Genomic DNA, 25400 nt, shown 5'->3' on the forward strand with positions numbered 1-25400 from the left:
GCCGCATTGTGGTGTTGGTGACGGCTGCCTCTTTGTTCTTCCCCAGGAGGAGTGTGGAGACGAGAGGGCAGCGAGCACGGGGTGCTCAGACACTGAGGAGCGGAGACAAAGAACACTAACACTGGCAAGAGGACATGTCAGAGTCGGGAATGCACTGGGGATTTATTGTTGTTTGGATTATTTAGCATCACTGTAAATAAACGCACTGACCTCATCAAAGAGTCCAGCATTTGGGTCCTCCTTCCCCTCATCATAGTCTGTCACGCAGGCCGTGACAGAAAAGCCCACTAAAAGAACGCCCACCAGACCAAAGCAATGGTTTTGACTTGATCAGCATTAACCCCGCCCCCTGACTTTGATGGGTGAAGCTGACAAATAAAATGTATTTATGAACAGCGATGCAGGGCCAGGAGTAGCAACGTGGATTAAATAAATACATCATTAAATAATTCATTAAATGTGTCAGTAAAATAATTAAAATAGAAAACAAACCAATAATTGATTAAATATGTAATTAACTAATTAGAATTGTATATAAACAAATAATGAAACATTTTAAATAAAATTAATGGATAATTCATTATTATTATATTTCTTTAATTGATGATGTACACTTTTAATTAATTACTGAAATAATTAATTCATTAGTGATGTCTTTATTTAATACAACCATAAAATACCATATAAATACCATAAAATTGCTAATTTACTCAAAATAAATTTAAGACATCAATATTAAAGGTTAAATTATGATAATGAATACATGCAACTATAACTGATGACATAAAAATGAGGATTTCTTAAGCTAAAGCCAAAGTGCTGACTCATTTGGCATGTTACTCTCAAAAGGTTTCCCTAATAACAATAACATAATTGCACTTTAGCCAGAAGAGGGCAGCAGCATTAATATAAGTCACATGTATATAAAGGTACAGTGATTATATTACAGTGATTTTGACAAAAACAAAACAGAAGTTGATGGCAGTGTGTTTTTCCATGACAGAATAATTACACTTTGCAGTTATTTATTTGTAAAAAATGTTTGGAATCATGTATGATTTTCGTTCCACTTCTCACGTGTTCACCACTTTGTGTTGGTCTTTCACGTGGAATTCTAATAAAATTGATTCATGTTTGTGGCTGTAATGTGACAAAATGTGGGAAAGTTCAAGGGGGCCAAATACATTTGCAAGCCACTGTAAAGTTCACTATCAGTAACATCATAGCACCCACCCAGCTGTATAGAAACTCTGTCATGCTAGCTAGTACGCAGTACGAGTTATTGTAACTGACTGTAAAAAGTCAGCACAAGGAAAATAAACTCCACCTAAACTTGGTTTATATCTGACCCAGATAGACTGCAGGTCACAACTTCTTACCTGAAATTCAGTTCACCTGACACTCGGACCGGCGGCCGCCTCGGGTCTCTCCTCCTGCCTCCACTTTCCCTCATCCACCTGCTGCCTCTGTGGAAGCTCCGCCATAGTCACCACCAAACAACTGACTTATTTTTACACATCGAACAGCATCCGGCCAATCCACCACCTTTCATTGTTTATACCATTACAAAAAAAATAAATTACAAAACATCATCGGCTCATAAAAACGAAAAATCACCATCGGTATGCCCGATGGCCAGTCCAGCTATGGTTGTGCCATCAGTTAACCCTTCACGTGGCAGCTGTGACATGCATGCCCAGGGTTGCCGACCGCTGCTCTAAAGCATCTGATTTGGATTCCTGAGATCAAATATATTTTCCTTTGGCTTTGTTTTCTTCCCATTTATAGCTTTAATGTAGTGTTACATCCTGTTTGTTTGCTTCCATCTGTATACATGTCCAGATTCACTGTTATGTTTCTATTCTTACATTGCTGTGTGATCACTGTTTCCTCTGCTAACTGATGTGACCTTTTGTATCTTACACTGATACTTGTCATATTTGTATCTGCGCCTAAAAGATAAAAAGTTTTCCATGCTAAAACACAGCTCCACCTCCTGCAGTTCTCCCTCTGAACCACTAGATGTCTCTGTTATCTAAATGAAGACGTGCAGCACAGCAACCACAGCAGCGGTCAGATCACACGTGTCCTGTTATTATGTATAAAAGCATGGAACAGGTGAGACAGGTGGGATCAATATTAATGTTGTGGAAATATATGAAAAAGCAACAGAAGAGTGAAAACATTTCGTGTTTCTAGAAAGATCTTTCAGCTCATAGCTGCTGACAGACAGTATTTACAAGTGACAAACTGCAACTCTACAGTACATCTACAGTATATATCAAATATATTCTGTATTCAAATCTATTGAGTGATGTTTGAAAGTCTTTCCAGGTGAGTTTGATCCAGGAGGGTCTGAAGCCAGAGTCAGACAGAAACTGTGCAGAGACTGTAGAAGGACAGAGCAGCAGCAGAGCAGTCCAGATACACTGATGATCCTCTGTCAGATCCAGAGGGACACACAGGGATGATGCTGGACTCTACATTGTGTCTGACAGTGGAGCTGTTCTCAGAGCAGTTCACTCTGCAGCACTGACAGTCATCTGCACTTCTTCTCATTCCTCTGTCAGTCACTGCTGGATGAAGCTCTCCTCTCCACCTCCCAGTAACATGGCCCAGTCAGAGCGTCTCTACACACAAGCTGCTGCTGCTTCAACCTCTCTGGATCATCAGGACACAGCTCGTCCTCTCTCAGCACACACACCGTCCTGTTTACCATCATCAGCTCCACCTGCAGAGAGAAGAAGGAAGAGCAGAGGAGATAAACAAGTGTTTCCAGAGACTCTTCATCAGCTGTCAGTCAGTGATGCAGCACATCCAGTATAAAGAGCAGCAGGGACTTCAGTGCTGGGACTGTACTAGGACTCATTGTTGCTTCACTTTTTCTAATCTTTGGATTTTTATTGAAGTTGATGAAAATGTTTTTCCCTCCTAGTTTGAGTTTGGACTTTCATTCATTAGAAGAACCTTGTTGTGTCCACTCTGAGCTCTGTAGGAACCCCAACAACAAGCCCAACAATCCAGATGGACGGTTCCAGCTGTTAACTGGAGGAATTCCATCCAAACATCTGCTCTCACTAAATTCTTCCTCACCTACAGACTGTGTTCTTCACTGCTTTAAATGTGGAAATGAATGCAGTCATTGGTCTGCGTGCTGCTTTGTTCAGAGAGCTGATTGGCTGTTGACAGCGTTTGATCAGAGCCTGTCAGCCGTTACTATGGTGACCATAAAGGTCAGAAACAGGAAGTGTTTGTGTCCAATCCTGAAGCCTGTCACCATTCTCCTCTCACAGCTTCACTGAGAAGCTGCAGCTTTACAGGAAACACTGGATCTTTGTTTCATGCTGACTGTGTTTAGTACAATACTGCTGACAGCACCACCCACTCACTCCATCACTCTACTTACTCCAGAGTCTCCAGTCTGTAGTCTGGACTCTGCTGAAGATCAGACAGCTGCTTCACATCTGGATCCTGCAGGTTGTTGTCCAACATGTACAGCTCTCTCAGATGGGAGGGGTTGGACTTCAGTGCTGCTGCCAGATAATCACAGCTGATTTTTGACAAACCACATTCCCTCAATCTGTATAAAGAATGAAAGATGTAAGTTTATTAGACAAAGTGTGAGCTTGAAATCATTCAGTGTTTCATCATCTGTTCAGAGCTGAAGAAGGTTCAGAATGTAGAAGTTTAGAAAATGGAAACTCCAAACAGCTGAAGCCAACAGGAAGCAGCTTCAAACAGGAAACTGTGCAGAGTTTCAGACTATATGTCCTGATGCAGCCAGTTGGATTTTGGAGATTTGAATCTCTGTTCTGTGACTAAGTCCTTGAATCATTTTTTATCCAGTTGGTCCAACAAGACAGACTAAGTATTGGACATGTGTTGTGGCTCCATTACGGGAGCTTCTAAATGTGATGTGATGGCCCCTCTGGGTCTGGATGTGAGAGAGTGCTTCTCTGTCTCTCTCTGTTGGCCCTGTGATGGATTGCTCACCTGTGCAGGTGGACCACGCCTCTTGCCCTATGACAGCTAGGGCACAGGTTCCAGCCCTGTGAGCCTAAGCTGAATAAACAGTTAGCAAAAATGATTCATAGATGGCCTGAAATTCCCCAGTTAGCAGTTTGGTAGATAGCTATGACATGCTAATCCCATCCAGCAGCTGTATTCTACCTGTAAGCTGATCCCTGCTGAGCCAAAGCACTTTTTCATATACAAATTACAACCTTTTATAGAAACCTATTGGTCAGCATCTTATTAGCCTGCTGTTAGCTTCATTCCACAGAAAACTGAGAGAAACTAACAGAGTTGATAAAGAATAAAGAGAAATGTGCTGATTTAAAGCCTTTGAAGTGCTTCAGATGATCTCTGTCCACTTCTGTCCACTCATTCATTCATGTAAGCTTTCTAATGCAGCTTTGATCTTCACAGTCTGCTTTATGAAACTCATTCTAACCCTGAATGTCAGAGTGTTCCTCCTTCTCTTTCCCATCATTCATGCTGGCAGTGGAGGAGATTTGGATGTTGGACTGTGTTTTTGGATGATGTGTGTATGTTTGTGTTGGACTGCTGTCTGTAGAGCAAACGCACATTTTGCTTTGGAATTCAGTGTCAGACAGACTAAAAGGTGGAATGAGAAGTTGGAGAGTTTCACAGTGAATTATCCAGTGGAGGATTTTTCTTCTTCTTTGAAGGTTTGAAATGTGAACATTGTTCTGCTGCAGTCAATGGACTAAACCAGAGAAGAAGAAAACAGACTTTACCATGAAGATCCTCAGTGTGGATCAGTATAATATCAGCCTGATGTCTGCAGTTTAGTGTCAGCACAACTTTCACATCATATTCATCTCAGCACAACTAAAACATGCTGACTGACCCCAGAGTTTCAAGTCCACATCCTGGACTCTCCAGAAAACCACACAGATGCTTCACTCCTGAATCCTGCAGGTTGTAGTTGAAGGTCAGGTCCAGCACTCTCAGATGGGAGGGGTTGGACTTCAGCGCTGCTGCCAGATAATCACAGCTGATCTTTGACAAATCACAGCCCTTCAATCTGTATGAAGAATGAAAGATGTAAGTTTATTAGACAAAGTGTGAGCTTGAAATCATTCAGTGTTTCATCATCTGTTCAGAGCTGAAGAAGGTTCAGAATGTAGAAGTTTAGAAAATGGAAACTCCAAACAGCTGAAGCCAACAGGAAGCAGCTTCAAACAAACACAGCAAGAGAAAAAACTCTGAATGTTTCACATTAAAGTCGTACATTTATCATAAAAACAGGACAAAGACTTGAAAAAGTCGTGTTTTTCCTTCCAGGAACCACAAGGCTTCACTTTTAAAGGTGAAGTGTGAAAGAAATGGACATATTTGAAGTCCAACACCTTTTTCCAGTCACATTATTAAAGCAGACAAACTACAAGCTCATTTTCATTCCAACAAGTCATCTTCTGACCTGGACTAACAACACTGGTCTCTATGTGCAGCTGGCTGTGAGACCAGTGCTCAGGGACCGTCTACAAAGTGCAACACTGAAAGAACATCACACACTAATTTGCTTCCATCATCCAAACTGAAGAGGAAACAGAGACGCATCCCCTTCAAAGTAAAAGCTGCTCCTTTTGGACACAGTATCAAAGAAAGTCTACAGTATAACATAGAAAAGACAGAACAAAGTTTTGGTTGTTTTTAAATGACATTTCATCCCATGTCAGTTTGGCCTCATCCTGGGCCGGATTATCCAGCACACACTCTGACCACAGGCCCAGGGGCCACGCACAGCTGGGCTCCATCCAAGAGACAGGAAACAAACCAACACAATAATAAAAAGCACCATGTGATCTTCTTACATCTTCAAGACAAACATAGTAAAAACATGAGCATATTTGTTTCCTGATAAAATGATGTGACAGGTAGAACAGAGTAAAGTGGTGGTGTTACAGCCTTTCTCCCCTCTGCTGCCGAGGCTGTTAGTCTCTCCCAAACTCAGCTACAGGTCTTCCAAATGAATGAAAGCAGCAGAAGTGGCTTTACAAATGAAAGAGGAAGAGGGGAAGAAGACGAGAGGGAGGCCACCCTGACCATCACTCCAGCTGAAAACATCACACTTCCATTAAAGTTGGTGAGCAAATGTTGAGCAGGATGAGCTGCTGGCTAATGTGGAGGCTGTAGCAGCAGCTCACAGTCACAGTGGATTTCCACTCATGAAAAAGCTCTGGCTGCTTCATTTCTCATTTCAAATCAGACACTTTAATGCTTCACTGAAGCTGTACTGTGATACTTCCATATTCCAGTGAGGCCTCCATAATGATTTCAGCTGTTCTGTACACACACTGTGTGCCCTGTATGGCTCAAAGTCTCTGCAGCATGTTTTTATCTGCTATCATCAGATATTCATCATCCTCATTCACATCCCTCACACACTCTACAGCCTCATCAGCACTGACTTCATCTTCACTGACTGATGGAGCACAACATGAACCTGTGGAGGCTGAAACACTGTCCTGTCAAACATCTCCCCGTCACCACTCCGCTTCTGTCAGCCTTTAAATGAACCCTGCTCAAGTCTGTCACTTCTGTTTGGAGCCAAAAGGAAAAACTGTTGTTCAGTCGTTTGGAAAGACAACATTTCTGAAAGCACTCAAACTTTTTCACATTTGTCTTCAGACACATCCTGAACATTTAGGAACTAAAGAAAGTTTCAGACATCAATCAAAGACATGAAATATAGAAAAACAACAACAGCCACAGTCAGTGAACTCACCTCAGAGTCTCCAGCCGACAGTTTGGACTCTCCAGTCCAGCACACAGAAGCTTCATCCCTGAATCCTTGAGGTCATAATTTCTACTCATGTCCAGTTCTGTCATAGGGGAGGGGTTGGACTTCAGAGCTGAGGCCACAACTTCACAGTGAGACTCTGAGAGTCGACACTCAGTCAGTCTGTGATGATAGAAAATATCAAATTTGTTATTATAAAAGCAGAAAATCTGCATTATAAACACAGACTGAATGTATATGAAGACAAAACAGAGTGAGGTCATAATCTGATGAAACTGCTCTTCACATCTGTGCTTCAGCTCCTCTTACTGTGTTTGACATGACACAACGATTGAGTCTCTCTCAGACCTGCAGACTTTTAATGAGAATCTTTGTTTGGCTTTAATCTGCAGATGAAGGAGGAAGAGTCACATTTAGGCTTCCATAATGTCCACAGTCTGTCACTGAGATCTGATCCAGAGTCAGATTGAAGACACACATTTGGACTGTTTCCTGTTTTGAATCTGACTCCAGAACATTTTGAATGAGTTCAGCTCAGTGAAGAGTTCCAGCTGGAAAGATGATCTCTGTTTGCTACCTGCTGTCAGGTACGACTGTTCACGTCCACACGCAGGAAAAACCTGCTGACTGTTACCAAACGGAGCAGAAATCTCATCACTGGACAATAATGATGAATGAACTCAGAGCTGCTGATATCAGATCTGATTTCAGGGGAACTAAACACAGAAATGATTGGCTCATTGTAGCTTTCTGAGCCATTATCTGCTGGTGTGTCGCTAGTTGGCAGAAAATGATTTGTATTCCTGTTCAGGGCTTCAGTGTTTATGAGTCCAGATCCAGGTGACAGCAAGTCAAAATGATGTTACCTGTCTGTGTCCAGCAGCAGCCTGTATTCACTTTGAATATTGTTATAACCTGTCATGGATCAGTTTGTCTTTGATTGGTTTGTAAATGTCACTGTTTCCATTGGACCTGAGTGATGGTACAAAGACAGAGAGGGAGAGAAAGGAGAGAGAGGATGGAGACAGCAAAGAGAGAGAAAACACAAACAGGTGAGAGTGGACAGGTGACCAAGGTCAGCAACCAATCAGAGAGCTTCTGTTTGACCCACAGTCACTGATGATGACTGCACATAACCAAGCAGTGTGTTACTCTGATATCAAATATGGATCCTGCTCTTATAATAATGATCATCAGATGATATTATAGTGTTATTTTTTAGATGAATGCAATGTTTGTGTGATTATCAGTGAAAGAAGCAGTGAGGAGGATGGAGAGAGAGAGAGGACAGAGGGTGAAGTTAGAAACACTAAAAGGATTTTTCATGGATTTCATGGATGATTTGAGTGATTTCCAGTAGGACACTTAAATATGTCAGTGGACGTCCTAAAGAACATATTCACTGATATGAAACGTGTCATTGAACAGGATTAATATCAGTGGAAACATGGTGGAAACAGTTGTGACTGCATGGATGTGACACACTTGGATTTGGGATCCATGGAGCTGCTGCTGAGTCTGTACAATAAAGGAATGGTGTGGAAGGTTGCAGCGTACAGACACAAACACTTTGTGGTTACAATCTGATTTTATTTTCAAAATTAAAATACTAACCTACACTGATCAATGATGTTAATGATCACATCTGGACTCACCGAGCCTTTCTGCAGCTCCTCACAGCTGGAATCAGTCTCTGTTGTCCCTGCCTTGATGTGTTGTACTTTTGCAGGTCCAACTCATCCAGAACCTCCTCTGACATCTGCAGCATGAAGGCCAGAGCTGAGCACTGGATCTCAGAGAGTTCCTTCTCTGACTTCAGGAACTCTTGAATCTCCTTAAATAACGAGAGGTCGTTCATCTCCATCAGACAGTGGAAGATGTTGATGCTTCTGTCAGGAGAGATTTCATATCTGTTCATCTCCTTCAGGTTGTTGATGACTCTCTGGATTGTTCCTTGACTGTTCTCTGCCTGACCCAGCAGACCTACTAAGAGTCTCTGGTTGGACTCCAGACAGAGGCCATGAAGGAAGCGAACAAACAGGTCCAGGTGGCCATTTTTACTCTTGAGGGATTTATACATGGTTCTGTTCAGGAAATCATCCAGAGATGATTTCCAATAAGTTTGTCCAAGAAGGTTCTTCAGCACCTCTGTCTTCCTGTTGGTAAAACAGTGGAACATGTAGACTGCAGCCAGAAACTCCTGAATGCTCAGATGAACAAAGCAGTAGACTGGTTTCTGGAAGATCACACACTCTCTTTTGAAGATCTCTGTACAAACTCCTGAGTACACCGAGGCCTCTGTCACATCCAGACCACACTGCTTCAGGTCTTCTTGGTAGAACATGATGTTTCCTTTCTCCAGATGTTCAAACGCCAGCCTCCCCAGCTTTAGAAGAACTTCCCTGTCAGCCTCCGTCAGCTCCTGTGGACTGGTCTCATGTCCCTCATGGTACTTGTTCTCCTTCCTCTTTGTCTGAACCAGCAGGAAGTGTGAGTACATGTCAGTCAGGGTCTTGGGCAGCTCTCCTCTCTGCTCTGTAGTCAACATGTGCTCCAGAACTGTAGCAGTGATCCAGCAGAAGACTGGGATACTACACATGATGTGGAGGCTCCTGGATGTCTTCATGTGGGAGATGATTCTGCTGGACAGCTCTTCATCACTGAATCTCCTCCTGAAGTACTCCTCCTTCTGGGCGTCAGTGAAGCCTCGTACTTCTGTTAGCCTGTCAACACATGTAGGAGGGAGCTGATTGGCTGCTGCAGGTCGGGAAGTTATCCAGACGAGAGCCGAGGGAAGCAGATTCCCCTGGATGAGGTTTGTCAGCAGCTGGCTGACTGATGACTTCTGTGTGACATCAGAAAGCAGCTTCCTGTTGGTGAAATCCAATGAAAGTCTGCTTTCATCTAGGCCGTCAAAGATGAACAAAAGCTGAGAGACAGCCAGCTTCTCTGCTGTGACCTTCTGTAATGTTGGATGGAAAACATGGAGCAGCTCCAGAAGACTGTACTGCTCATCTCTGATCAGGTTCAGCTCCCTGAATGAAAGCAGAACCACCACACTGACATGTTGGTTCTCCAAGCCCTCCGCCCAGTCCAGAGTGAACTTCTGCACTGAGAAGGTTTTTCCAACACCAGCCACGCCGTTGGTCAGAACCACTCTGATGGGTCTCTGTTGGTCAGGTAAGGCTTTAAAGATGTCCTGGCACCTGATTGTAGCGTCATGGAGGGCGTCCATTTTGGAAGCTGTCTCCAGCTGTCTCACCTCATGTTGGGTATGAACCTCTTCACTCTGTCCCTCTGTGATGTAGAGCTCAGTGTAGATCCTGTTGAGGAGGGTTCTACTTCCTGTTTCATCACTTCCTGTTTCATCACTTCCTTCAGTCACACGTTCACATCTCCTCCTCAGACTGACCTTATGTTCATCTAAAACCTCCTGCAGACCAATATCTGCTGAAAGAAAGAAAAACAATGAGACTAAAGAAAAAGAAAACTCTTCAATGTCTGAACAACACAAGAAGTCCAGTTTTCAGAAATGAGTCCATCAGCAGACAGATGTTCACTCTTACTTTGTACACATCTGCTCTGACTGGCTGTCTGCAGTCCAGCTCTGGTTCTGGATCTTTCTCCACACTGTGCAGAAGCTCTGATGGTGACACAGAAAAGTCAAAGTGGAGATACTTCTGTACACCTTTGATTAGACTCATTATAAAAAGGGAAAAACGTTTTAACACAGTCATGTTTCCAGTTCACTGACTTACATTTATTCCATGGACACTCACTCTAACCTGAACCACAGCTACAACCCAACATTGTTGAGGCCTCATCTCCTCCTTTCCTCACTGTAGAGGTTAAATATGCAACAACCAACAAATAAAAGAATTTTGTTCATTTCAAAGAAATTCACACGGTGACCAAGTAAAGTAACCGTAGTAAAGGAGACAACATCCCGTTGATGGTGGGATTATTTGAAAGATTTGCTTTAGTCACGTCACCAAATGCAGTTGAACCACCCGTGGATCCATGTTTGACCATTCTACCACTCTGATCTCTGCTTTTTAATCATTTTATTATTATAATCATTCATTTATTCATTCTTTGGAGGGGGGCTATTTCCTAATGCCGCCCTAATAAGGTGATGTTCAAGGGGAAATATAACAGAAACTCTTTCAGTGTCATTCATTAATAAATTAACAGTTAAACTGTGAAGAAGAAAAAAACTGAGATTTAAAGGAGAGAGTGAGAAACTTGATCATCCATCCTCATAATACATGTTTATCAGTATCTGCTGTGACCATACTGCAGTAATAACTACAAGTCTACATTTCTGTGACTGTTGATCAATCACAGCAGGAATCTGAGCTCATCTCTGCACACAGAGCAGCTTCAGCTCTGGGATAAACGGCTCGCTTCACGTCCTTCTCAGCTCACAGACACTCATCGTGATATTTTCCTTTAACATTTGATGGTATAATTCATCTGAGTTTACACTTTATCTGCATAAATACAGAAAAACAGACCCAAACACCAGAAACCATCAGTTTCACCATGTAGAATATATTGTTGTTTCCTTGCTTTTAATTCAGAGAAAAACTCTGATTTTGATTTTCTCTGTTCTCTTTGCCACAGCCCATCCCAGCAGCAGCTGAAGCAGCTGACTGTCACAACACTGAATAACACTTTAGGAGGAACGTCTTGATGCATTCTCAATCATCCAGGAAAGTAAATCTCCAAAAGTTGATTCTGTTCATCTGGACGTAGCGTAAATGTGGTTATCCCAGCTGGACTTTTGTCAAAGCTGGAAAGGCGCCTAACGAAAGCTCCAGCCGATCCAGGAGAGAAGGACAACCGCTGCCTAAGTGAAAACCTGTAGCTATCCCGTATGTATTAGGAGTATCGGAGCAGCTGAGTCGCATTTTTTCGAAACACCGGGTCTCTGTGGCTTTTAAACCCCAAAACACGCTGAGCCAAAAACTGGTCCACCACAAGGATGGGGTCCCCCGACACAAACAGAGTAACATAGTGTACGCTGTTAAGTGTCAGGAGGATTGTCACGATTTAGACATCGGGGAAACCCAACAACCTCTGGCGAAGCGGATGGCACAACACAGAAGAGCCACCTCGTCAGGCCAGGACTTTGCCGTCTATTTACACCTACAGGCCAGTGGACACTCTTTCAATGATGAGGATGTTCACATCCTGGACAGGGAGGAACGCTGGTTTGAGGGCTGTCACCATCTTACAATGCTGTGATTGCAGCCGTTCCACAACTCTCTGTGAATGGGACTCATGACCATTGATCAGTGGACATTGATCAGTGGTTGTTGATCAATGGTCATGAGTATTTGCATAATTAAGATTAAGGAACTGACCTCCCAGCCCGTTGTTCCTTCAGTGGGCTGGTTTCAGTCATTATGCAAATGTCCTGTTTAAAAGATTGAAACCTGCAGTCAGCTGAGACTGAAGGATGAGAGACGAAATATTTCTCCCACAAAACGCTACGTCCAGATGAACAGAATCAACTTTTGGAGAAAGTTGAATAATTATTTCAGTTTTAAGAGGGTATTTTAACACAAACATCAGTCCTTCTACTTAAGTATGTTTGACACTTTGTTTATGTCTAAATTAACTTTACTGTTAACGATTTTTCATTTTTCTGTAATCCACCAGTGTGCTCATGCTTTTTTAATTGAAAAGAGATTTTTAATGATCAAATATAATTATTTTTGTTCTTTGTGGATTTTAAATGTCCTTGACAGAGACAGATGATAATCATTATCCTGCACTGTGGACTCAGGTTTGGTCGAGCTAGCACAAAGAATGGCTGGCTATGTTGAACTTCCTCCTGGGATCTACACTAAGAAGTGAGTCCAACATTAGCAGGGTCTCTTTCCTTTATCTGGATTCACTTTAGCATTCACAGTCACGTGAAGCTTGTTATTAACTCGATAAGTCAACCCAGGGTTTCAGCTGAGCGTTCACATGAAACACATGGTGTTGGCAGCATCTGATCAATCATATTCATGGAGACGTGTATCAGCAACAGAGCAGCTGAGTTTGCAGAAGGAAGTCAAACTAAACCATAGGAACAATATGAGGTGATTACACACATAATAAAATACTAGCAGTAACACAGCTGCTGCAGACAAATCAGTCGTGTGATCGTGTGTGACAGGAGAAGGACTGAAAAAGGAGTTTGGTGTTAAAAGCTCTGTATGGATGTGAGAGTATTTGAAGGGCTTTAAAAAGGCCAATATAAAATAAAAGGCAGCAAAATTGCTGACTGTGAAAGTCACCTGACTTATCAGAGCTCTATGATTAAGACCTGTAAGAACACCTATTTCTACTTGTTGGCATTATATCAAATACACACGTATATTAAGCCTTTGTTTGAACTCTGGTTGAATTTGTTACTTTCAGACTGTGAAACATCACAGAGGCTGCAGCTGCAGATCTTTCACCTGGAAATTTACTTTAAATGTTAGATGGAAAATGTATTGCTCAGTTTAACCAAAGTAAGAACAATAATCCATAAACCTTCATAAAGACAAACATCTCCCCAGAACATTGAGCTGCTGAAGTGTCACTGAAGGGAAAAACTATTTGTCCTCCTCCATCCAGCAACACTTGAAACACCTGAGTGGAAGCTCCTCCCTACACTGTGTTTGAAGCAAAGCACAAAGGAGACACCTGCTGAAGCAGCTGGAGTCCTACAAACACTCAGCCTCTTCACTACACAAACACCTCCTACAACATCCACTCTTTCCACTCTGACTGCTGTGTTTGTGGAAACACTCCAACACACACCGCTTCACATACCAACATTGAAATGTGTGTGAAAAAGAGCTGAGCTGATATTAAACATGAGGATTTATTCAAAAATACAGAGTCAGGAACAACATCTAGACACACATTACCTCTCAGCAGCAGAAGAACAGCCTTTAAAGTTTAGACCAACATCCTTCGACTCGTTGCTCTTTAAGGAAACACAGCTGGGTTCAGGTCCAGGAGATTCTGGCCTCTTATTGATCCTAAAAGAAAAAGAATAAATGTAACAGCTTTATGAGATAGGAAGGAAAAACTGGAAATATTAAATTAAATACATGATGAACAATCTAAAACTCTTAAAAATAATGTACTTACTCTTTGTCACATAACAGTCTTTTGTTAAAGTTTACAATAATTTCCTTCGAGTCGTTGCTCTTTAAGGAAACACAGCTGGGTTCAGGTCCAGGTTCTGGATTAGTTTCAGGGTTATGTCCAGCTGAGCCTGGTACGCCCCACAGCTCTGGGCTTTAAAACAACACACACAGAGGTATGAGTGTGAATAATGATGGAGCAGTGATGTGAGTGCTGAGCTGTGACATGGAGAAGAGTCATGGACAGTTAGAGATGGTCATCTCACCTCTGAGCTTTGATCTGGCTCTCATGTTCCCCACACAGAGTGCTTTTAGAGGGAGGGACTCCCTCCTCTCTGTCCTCACACTGATCCATGCTGCTCAATTCACATCAGCTCACACACACTTTCTACCTTCACCTGCAGAGGAAACACAAATCATTCATGTGCACATCAACTGAGAGCTGCAGAGGTCGTGTCTGATGTGTTGGACTAACATCCATCTGAGACGCAGCTTTCATCAGTTCACTACAAAAATTTTCACAGAGCCGAGTTCAGCCTCCAAATCCTCCATTACTGTAGTCCTACAAAGCAGCAGGTCAAACATGGCTGCAGAGAGCAGCTTTATGTCAGTAACAATGTCCAGGACCGAGCTGACTGCTTACAGAGTTCATACTCTAACTGCTAGCTGCTCTGCTAGCTAAGCTAACTCAGTAACAGTGACTCTGACAGCAGTTACTGTGGAACAGCGGCCGAGCTCAGGACACATTCAGTGTGTTTAGTCTGAGTCCTGGACTCTGATTCAATGGATTCAATCCAGCTCAGAGTTTCATGTGTTCATCAGAATAAAATACATGTACTAATATAACAGGAGTAATATTCTGAATGCAGGACTGTAATGGAGGATAAATAAGGTTTTTACAGCCTGAAAGAAACATTCAGTTCATATATTTGTAGACAGTGAAGCAGTTTTTAATACTGCAGCTGTTTCCTTCACCTGTGTGTGTGTGAGCCACACCTTCATGTGCTGCTTCTGAAATATGTGGTCTGACTGCTCAGACTGAGTCTAGGAGGAAAGTTCACACGCTGGAGAAAGTTTTGTTCCTAACTTTGTCAGAGTTCGGCTCCAAAGACAAAGAAGACGGAGCTCACAGTCTGTAGATGGTCCTCAGTGTGTGTGTGAAGCCAAGAAAGCACACAGGAGTGTGTTTATGTCAGCAAATCAGTGTGTGTGAAGAGTCTGACGGAGTGTGTGAATGAGACTAAACACTGAAACCAACATTCCAAGAAAAGCGTCTGGATTTCTTTAAGTTTAACTTAAAGAAAGTAAAGGAGACATCATCCCGTTGATGGTGGGATTATTTGAAAGATTTGCTTTAGTCATGTCACCCTGAACTCCACTCACGGAGTTTCTGTAGTCATTGTAGTTTTTAAAGTCCCGTGATAAAGGCGGGTCTTTCTGTGAATCCGCACACTCATTGGCTAATAACCTGAGATTGACACATCGTTATCCAATGAGCGTGCGGGAACTTCCGACATAAAGTTGTTTCCTTTGAAAAACCAAAGTCTGATTATTTTTGCCTCCACTGACGGAGCCTGTTGTTCCCGCCACAGAGACACAGTAATGTCAGAGCGGTGTTAACACTCACCCTGCCTCAGCACAGCTCTCACTCTCCTCCTGCTCTCTCACACTAAACGGAGGCTCAGCTAAACTCACTTCCTCTCTACTTACAGGAAACCAGCTCAGAGGAGCCGACCGGCCTCACATTTCACCCACAGACACGAACAGCGGGGAATTATTTTATGTCATGAGAAGAAACATATTCATGTTAACACTCACCTGCCTCAGCTCCACCTTCCTCCTCCTGCTGCTCTGAACGGAGGCTCAATACTTTCACTTTCACAACTGCTCCCTAAACACAGAGGATGCTGGGACTTGTAGTTTTTTCCTTCCGGTGCGTTCTTCCTCTTTGTTTGTTTGTGTTTGTGTTCAAGTTATTTCGATCATGTAAACATCAACAGAACACATGAAGTCACACAGAGTTTGTATGTCGAGGTGGGTAGGAGGGTTTGACGGTTTGGGGAGGGGTCAGAGGGAAGATGTCTCTGCAGTTGCAGAATCTCTAACATTAGAATCTAAAAATGTGTCTCATATAGGTGTTATTTTGGTACTTTACACATCACACAGTTTCAACATCTCCTTATATGGTACAAGTTTCTCTTTTTCTTTCTGGCTTCCCGTATTTATTAATATGCTTGTATATTTCTACACTAACTTCCTGTTTTTCAGTCTGGCTGAGCACTTAGTTTGTGAGTCAAAAGTGGCCTTGCTTTACAAACCTTCATTATTAAAGTACATAAAACAATATAATCAGAAAATAGGCACTAAGAATATATTAATTACATGACAGTTCTCCCCCTTTTCGTATTTCCTAAGAAACACGACATAATTCCTAATTTATCCCATTAAGTTTACTTGCATGTTAAAAGGCTAAAATATAACAAAAGAGATTATGCTAAACAAAATGAAACCTTTCAATTGCCCAACCCTATCTGTCCCCTCAACGGGTTGTATGTTTTCAATGTTTCCTTTTTATTCCGTCATAATTACTTCTATCCACAACAAATAAATCAAGCTCTAAGACAGCACCTGTGAAATGTGAAATGTCCTAAATCTACTTCCTACACCCCCTTTTTTACCCAGAATCCCAATTTAAACCCACTTCTGACTTCCCTCTGTGCTCACTGTAAACTCCAAAAAGATACAATTAGCTTTTCTGGTAAAAGATCCTAGATTATTTTGTCAGTCTTTGGAAACATCCTCTATAGAGTTAACCCGTTTCATCTTTAAAACTTAGTCCTGGTTTCTTCGCCCCCTTTAACGGGAAGAGCATATCCGGCCTGAACACTGTGTTTCGGCAATTTACATAACATAGAAATCCTGCAACTATTCCTAAAGTCCCTCTCATTACTCTTCATTACTTTTATGCTCACATTTAACATGTGTCTAACAAGCTTTTAATCTCCTAAACAACACATTTTCTGGAACTATGGTTCTCTGTGCTCTGTGCTTCTTTTTGGGTTCCCCTTTCTCTGGTTGGTTCCGTTCGGTCTGGGGCTTCCAGGATTCTCGCCACCAATGTGGTCACTGTGGTCCTGAAATCTTCTCCTGTAAAGGATAGAAAACAAAACGCCTCTCTCTGCTACACCTCAATAATCTACTGTGTTCATCTATTGTTCCCTTAATTATTCAAAGTTGGTTCAAAATATCATGTTCTGGGCTCTATCCTTTATATTAACTTTACTTAATCTTTACTTAATCTTAATTTACTTAATCTCAATGTTCTTTATGTGTGTGAGCAACACTTTTAATTTTATTAAACACACGCAGGGTAAGATATACACCATCACCATATCAGCATAAAAACAGACAGGGACGTTCCTCTTTCTGTCACATTCTTCCATACATGGCAATTTGTTTCACCTTCCAGATGATTCCTGGGGACTTACAATTTCTTGACTCTTCTTCTGTCACTTGTTACTAGGCAGCTCAAATGCAGTTAGAAGCTAAATGAATTCCAGGTCCTCGGCCTGGCCTATGTTTAAATAATTTGTGTTTGTAAGCGTGTTTGCGGTTTAATCTTCTGCTGCTCCAAGTCACTTACACAATAGATCATCGGGACATCGCGCTCAACGAAGCTTAAGACCTTGAATAGACTGAGCATCAACACTTGAGCACAATATGCAACGTGTGTATACAATGATTATAGCTGCACCTTTAATAAAAGTTTTAGTCTAATGCCAGTAGCTTTAATAAACATTTTAATGCAATGTTAATGATGAAGGCTATATTGTAGCAGTAAAGTATTTTCTTTATTCCCACATTCCCTCTCTTGACCTTTCAAAAAGAAAGGTCACCACACTTCGTGTTGTGTCACTCCTCGGCCCATTCGGCCGCTTCTAAGTCCATCAATGGCATCATGGCCACTGGAACCACCGTTCCGGGGTCCACTGCCCTCGTTATTACCTTTTCCAGCAGTCCTCTGGCACAAGGAATGAGACAACAAGCGCAGGTGACCAGTATCCCTAAAAAGCGGCAGTAGAAAATATTGCAGACATAACCAACCCCTTCCATTTCCCAAACACTGAGGTCATCCAGCTGTCCAGCAGATTGTCAATTCCCGAGTGTTCATGCATGGTTTTAGACAGAGTTTTCAGCCCCTCCAGTGCTTGGGTTACTGAGCCATCTGGAGCAGTGTTGTTGGGGATCAAGGTACAACACACTGCTCCAAACATGGCACACACGCCCCCTTTCTCTGCCAACAACATGTCTAGGGCCATTCGATTTTGCACTCCCATCAGCGAGGTCGGACCCAACTGTTCTGCGAACCCCTCCATGGCATCTCTGGTCAGGTTAGAGAGTCTCAGCACATTATAATGGACATAGTTTATGCGATCAACATTCTTATTTGGAGTTATCCATATGAACATACGTTCAAATCCTGAAGCTATTTGGTCCACTAGTTTATACTCATCTGGAACTCCCCTGGGCACTCCTATTGAGTCAATCCAGGTAGGCAAGTTCATTCTAGGGTCATAAGCATGTATCCCCTGTGTCCCTCTCTTTGCCAAAATGTTTCTCTTACGTCTGGCCGCCAATGTGCGTGTGTTGCATTGTGGTATGGCTTTTACTTTGTTCCCGATTAGCATGAGTGGAGCTCCAAGTCACACCATTGCGCACGTCCCTTCACTTCCCATATGGGCACGAACCAAAAGGGTGTTACGTCCACAATAATAATAGAGCCCACTTCTCGCCCATGTTCCAATTAAAGTGTTTGTTTGGCTTACATTGTTTGTGGTTCTCCCCGTGAGTGTGACAGAGCACCAACTTGGGTCAATCTCTCCCAACTTGTACTTTACCGTATCCGTTGAGAATTTAAAGCATGTGTAGTTGTTTCGTTTGGGCATGAATGGTCCTACTTGCGTTTGCTTGTGAATTAGGGGAAATAAGCTGGACAAGATAGTCCAGTTACCAGTACTCACCACTTCTCTAGTCATCCGCAACATGCAGTCATAGCCGCACTTGTCCTCTGGATACAGTGGTGCGGGCTCCGTGAACAAACGTGGTCTAGCTGAAGCACAGGCAACACAATCAGATACATGTTGTTCTTTAGCATTTTGAGCCACCCAGTCCAGCCAGAGGTTACTGTCACTGAACCCGGTGGCACACTCAATCAGGTCCTCAGTCCTAGTGTGATCCACCGTCAGGACTTTTCTCCCTTTTGTTTCCTGCTCCTCTTAATGTAATGGTACATTTTATTTTACTTTATCAGACTTACCCAAAATATATACGCTTTTGTTGCTTTGCTCCTGTCTCCCTCCAGTACCAGCTCTTTTAATAATTTACTGTTTGAAAGGGAAAAAACCTTGGTCACTTGGACAAGTCTTTGTTATTCTATAACTGCATTTTTATATGAAAAGTCTAGGTTGTAATTATTTTTCCTCTATCAAATTTAATTGACTTCTACAGTGGCCTGCTTTTGTTAATAGTAACATGAGTAACATCCAACATTTTCTCCCCTTTAGAATTTGGTATTTTCCCCACTATATAATGTAATACCATAATCTAAACCCAGTCAATAAAACAAAATTTTCTCAAAGCAAACATCAGCAACGCAAAATCAGCATCCCCAAAATTAAGTCTTCCGCTCCTCCTGCTCATGGCAAAAACAAAGCAAAGCAAAGCAAAGCAAAGCCTTGCTTTCCCATTTCTCTTGCCAGCGTGGTGAATTGTTTGTCAACATTTATTCATCCTACCCTTAATCACCTGACAGGTTTTCTCTTAAGTGCACTGTTACAATGTTAAAGGGCCCAGTTCTAACCATGTCCATGATTAATAAAACTCCCTCTATTGAAATAAGAAAACAAGCCAAACCCAACTGTCAGAATCAACCCATCACTAAAACAACAACCTCAAAAATCTTCATCACAGACACGTTTTGTTTATTAATCTATCAATATGTTATGGGGATTAGAACTTCAGGGCCACAAAAGTTTTGACCTACTTTTGGTTTAACTAATACTTACATAGTCTGAAATCAGCCTTAAAATCACCCCCTCTGTTCATTTTGCCCACATCATATCAGTGGCCTCAGATTCTTAAGCGTCCTGACAGTCTGACGTCAACTGACATAGTCTCACCTGCTAAATACACAGAAAATCTTGTTAAAAGCCGCACAGTTTTGCACACCATTTATATTCTCATTAAGCCCTTTCTAAAGACGTTATAACACTCTATCATCACTAAATTCTAAATTTCTTTTTCAAATCTGGACTACTGCACTTAGTCACAGACCTGACCACTTTATTTAATTATCCTGTCTGTTACCAAGCCTTTCTTCTCACACAGTCACAGTGTCTCTTTCAGTGCAAGCTTCACTCATCCAGTCAGACAGGAAACTCAAGTTCTTCTTTTTCTTTTCCTGTCCCCAGTCATTCAACTCATTTGCATACTGAGTCATATCTCAAGAAGTTGCCGTGACAAGAGAAATGCATATTTAACCATCACCACATTATTGAATTATTTTTATTTTCTTTCTACAGTAATCACTTGTTTTGATCAATCTGTACAGGAGCACTCCTAATTCACTATTCTAAAAACTACTTTAAGGTTTAATTACTTTTTCCTTTTCACAAAAATCACTCTATTGTCATGAGCTTCCCTGAGTTATTCCTCAACTTCAGGGTTTAAGTGTGTTAAATTCACACTATTTTAACACTGATGAAAGATAACAAGCTGATTTTCATTGCATGTGTGTTATTAGTCAGGTTTAATTGATGTCTGTGGAGCTGCAGATCCACCAGGGCATGTTCTCAAAGCTGCCTTTCCTACACATTTCTCTGCTATAATTGGATCATTTTTTAACTACTTTGCTATGAGTCCAATGGTCTTTGTATCACTTTCTCATCACACTAAGCAACTTGGACAAGATGATAAACAGACTCACATGCTGAAGATGCTTTCTACTCTTCATGAGCTCTCTTGTCTTTGTAAGGTTAATACATTTTCTTTTTGTGTGTGTGATTTTGTATATGTTTCTTTTTGCAGTGTTTCAGACTCCTTCACAATTTTCCCACTTAAGCAGTGAGTTTTCTTTTCCCCAGGTTTGCTAACCCAAATTTTGATTTTCTACATTAAACAACAGCATTCCTCTGTGCTCTCACCTACTCCTCTCACTCCGTTGTCCTCTCCCACTTCAACAGTCCAGTAACAGGCAGTTCTCTTTCCGTTTTGTCCTGCATTCTCCACTGTCTCTCTTTAACTGCCATGTTATTGCTCTTTGGAGCTACATTCCTCGTCTTCAGTGAGGAGCGAGAGCTCACTTGTCAGGTTTAGTGACACATGACACTGTAAACAATTCAACCAGAAACTTGGCCTGAACGTTTCCAGTGATGTTAACCTATAACTTGCTTCTCTCTCTCTCTGGCCAGAAACACCAATTTATGTCATGTATTCACATTCATGAATGTAAGCGTGTCTCCGTTGTGTCTATATATTTGTATTCATATTAATATTGAGTGTAAGCTGGTCTTCGTTGCCTCGATTTTTTTTTTATAATCAGGTTTAATTCCTGCATATTTGCACTGAGCTGTGGATTCAAACTGTCTCACTTCTGATTCTCTCCAAAAATAATTTCACATGTAACAATTTGTGTCTGTGTGTTTTCTATTCATTCATGTAATTATTAGTTTATGTATTTCTTTCTCTCTCTCCTTTTTTTTTTTTTTTAAATTACCTTTCTGTTATGATGCTCTGGATCAGGGCCGTGCAGAGACGTTTAAAGGGGCGGGTGCTCAAAGTTAAAAAGGGGCACATTCAACCAGGCTGAATAACAACAATACACATTCATCAAGAATCTAATATGGGATCGCATCATACTATATCACTGTTGTGAGGTGGCGACAAGGCAAAGCAAATGTAGCCTATGTTTTACCTGATGGGTACAATGTTGCTGTTGAGGGGTTGCTGCTGCTCCTGCTGCTGATAGTGCTGGAGGGCAGGGCTGTGTTGATCTGAGACTGTAGACATTAAAAAGTCCATAGGAGAGATGGTAGCTGATTAAACAAGTATCATGAGATAATAACAAAATGCATAGATTGGTGACAGCACTTGGAACCATAAGGCAACAAAAAACTGTGAGAAATAAACTCGGCTCTGCCTGTGAATCACTCTTTGCTTCTCTTCTTCCATCCCATCATTTCATATATCACTCTCCACTTGCTTTCTAAGTGAGAACAAGGCACAACTTGCTATTGCAATAAACTATAATTTAAAAATCCACACCTAACAACTCTTGCACTTAATCTATGATAAAATGATGACAGAAAAATGTTATAGCACTGCCTTTAGCAGCCTGCATGCACACACAGTGACATTTTAGACCTTCTTTAGAATACTGTATATACTATGGGCATCACGGTGCTGATTCAGAATCCTTACATTATTATTTATTACTAGAGCTACAATAATAAAGCAATGAGGAGGGGGAAGTAATAAATATGAAATAATGCCATTATGATGATTCCATTTGTTTCACTATCCACTCTGTGCAGGGGCAAAGCTTATTACATTTTTAAACTGTAGAGATCAGAGCCGTGCAGAGAGGTTTAAAGGGGCGGGTGCTCAAAGTTAAAAAGGGGCACATTCAACCAGGCTGAATAACAACAATACACATTCATCAAGAATCTAATATGGGCAACAAGGCAAAGCAAACGTAGCCGATGTTTTACCTGATGGGTACAATGTTGCTGTTGAGGGGTTGCTGCTGCTGCTGCTGCTGATAGTGCTGGAGGACAGGGCTGTGCTGATCTGAAACTGTAGACATTAAAAAGTCCATAGGAGAGATGGTAGCTGATTAAACAAGTATCATGAGATAATAACAAAATGCAAAGATTGGTGACAGCGCTTGGAACCATAAGGAAACAAAAAACTGTGAGAAATAATTTAGGCTCTGCCTGTGAATCACTCTTTGCTTCTCTTCTTCCTTCCATCACTCTCCACTTGCTGTTTGTCTGAGAACAAGGCACAACTTGCTATTGCAATAAACTATAATCTAATTATCCACACAGCCTCACACTGCTCCTACTGTTTCCTCCTCCTGTCCTTACCAGCCATGTCTGGACAATGTTATATCATGAGTAATAATTTTTTTTAAATCCATCTAAATAAAACAAACACATACACGCACACACAGTGACATTTTAGACCTTCTTCAGAATACTGTATATACTATGGGCATCACGGTGCTGATCCAGAATCCTTACATTATTATTTATTACTAGAGCTAAAATAATAAAGCAATGAGGAGGGGGAAGTAATAAATATGAAATAATGTATTTATGATGATTCCATTTGTTTCACTATCCACTCTGTGCAGGGGCAAAGCTTATTACATTTTTAAACTGTAGAGATACAATAATTTTACTGCTGTAAAAACCAAATTTTGTCTTATTTAAAATATAAATCTAATATAATCTGCTTCTTAATGTATGTTCTTTAAAATACAGCGTGTGTTTTTTAATATATTATAATTATAATAATGCATAATTATGTGGACATGCATATTAGATCGTTTTTAGTGAAATATAATCCCTCCAGAAAGGCAGGAAAAGCCCGGAAACTTACTTTAAAAATAAATATGTTCCCTAAAACGGTGACAGAGCTACAGACCCATGACAGCCTTACACAGGTAGCCAGCAGCTGTGACCAGCACTACTTGTGCAGTTAATAAAAGGACAGGTAATGTTTGTCACGCTGTTGCACACACAGCATGCTCGTTTGTTTCAACATACCAACGTGTACGTAATAAGCTAATACTGTGTGCTATACACTACAGTGTACGCTGTACACCTACTTACTGGTTTTGTCGCATCAGTCTGTGTCTCTGAGTTAATTTGTGTTTCTCCTACAGCTCCGGACCGCAAAAAATGCGCGTGCTCTTTGTGAGCTCGTTCCCGGCTCGTAACCAGCGCGTTCTGCCGTCAAGGGCGATCATTGGTTAAATGTGATCATGTGACTGATGCAAGCCAGATCCTTTTATTTAGCAAAACTGTGATTAATAGTTAAATATTATTGTTGAGGGGCACAGACAGGACTCCGCACGCACACACACATAAAAAAAAAAATTAATAATATTTTTTTTAAAAAGTTGCCTCAACAAAAGGGCACTTTGGGCACCCATCAGGAAAGGGGCGGGTGCTCAAGCCCCTCTAGCCCCCCCCATCTGCACGTGCCTGGTAGAGATACAATAATTTTACTGCTGTAAAATCCAAATTTTGTCTTATTTAAAATATAAATCTAATATAATCTGCTTCTGTGTGTTCTTTAAAATACAGCGTGTGTTTTTTAAAATATTATAATTATGCATAATTATGTGGACATGCATATTAGATTGTTTTTTAGTGAAATTTAATCCCCCCAGAAAGGAAGGAAAAGCCCGGAAACTTACTTTAAAACTAAATATGTTCACTAAAACGGTGACAGAGCTACAGACCCATGACAGCCTTACCCAGTGAGCTAGCAGCTATGACCAGCACTACTTGTGCAGTTAATAAAAGGACAGGTAATGTTTGTCACGCTGTTGCAAACAGTGCACGCTCATTTGTTTTAGTTCGTCAATTGCCACAAGACAACTTACCAACGTGTACGTAATAAGCTAATACTCCTGTGTGCTTTACACTACAGTGTACGCTGTACACCTACTTACTGGTTTTGTCGCTTCAGTCTGTCTCTGAGTTAATTTGTGTTTCTCCTACAGCTCCGGACTGCAAAAAATGCGCGTGCTCTTTGTGAGCTCGTTCCCGGCTCTTAACCAGCGCGTTCTGTCGTCAAGGCGATCATTGGTTAAATGTGATCATGTGACTGATGCAAGCCAGATCCTTTTATTTAGCAAAACTGTGATTAATAGTTAAATATTATTGTTGAGGGGCCCAGACAGGACTCCGCACGCCCACACACATAAAATAAATAAATAAATTTTTAAAAGTTGCCTCAACAAAAGGGCACTTTGGGCAGCCATCAGGAAAGGGTGCTCAAGCCCCTCCAGCCCCCCCACCCCCCACCCTGCACGTGCCTGCTCTCGATATTTCTAACAACAACAACAATTCAGCCTCAATATTCAATCCAATTCCCCACACGCTCTCACTCGAACTCATCCGGCTTGACCTCTCACTGGTCCTTGTCCCTCTTCTCACAGTTTCCTGTGTAGCCTTCAAATCTCCAGCAAACACAGGCCCAACTCAGCTGTTTCTTCTTCTCTGTTTCTTCTCAGTTGATCTTTTCAGTCTTCTCTTTTAGGTTAAGTCCCAGCATGGCAAATATCACAGTCATGTCACTTGTCAAGTTTCCAGCTTGTAATTCAAAGTTCATGTTCCATCAGTGGTGTTCATACATGCTGCTGCTGGACCCTTCAGTGTTTTAGGTCAGTTGCACTGTCTTTTGCCTGCTGTTAACTCTTC

The 25400-nt window shown here is 41.5% G+C and overlaps 2 protein-coding genes across 2 annotated transcripts in view; both read right to left on the minus strand.

The window, feature by feature from the left end:
• LOC148105817 (protein NLRC3-like) overlaps window positions 1-25400 on the minus strand; it is a 261895-nt gene that overhangs the window by 71391 nt on the left and 165104 nt on the right. The window lies entirely within an intron of this gene.
• On the minus strand, window positions 4855-14266 carry LOC148105820 (protein NLRC3-like). The gene is made up of 7 exons (XM_087838986.1): window positions 14172-14266; window positions 13910-14059; window positions 13684-13797; window positions 10336-10412; window positions 8425-10219; window positions 6755-6931; window positions 4855-5050 (listed from the first exon to the last, which is right to left on the minus strand). The coding sequence occupies exons 1-7, from the start codon at window positions 14258-14260 to the stop codon at window positions 4855-4857; spliced, it is 2598 nt and encodes an 865-aa protein (XP_087695112.1). The 5' UTR covers window positions 14261-14266.

The sequence above is a fragment of the Neolamprologus brichardi genome, chromosome 3, assembly GCF_056152115.1.
Source record: "Neolamprologus brichardi isolate AB-2024 chromosome 3, ASM5615211v1, whole genome shotgun sequence".
NCBI classification, from domain to species: Eukaryota; Metazoa; Chordata; class Actinopteri; order Cichliformes; family Cichlidae; genus Neolamprologus; species Neolamprologus brichardi.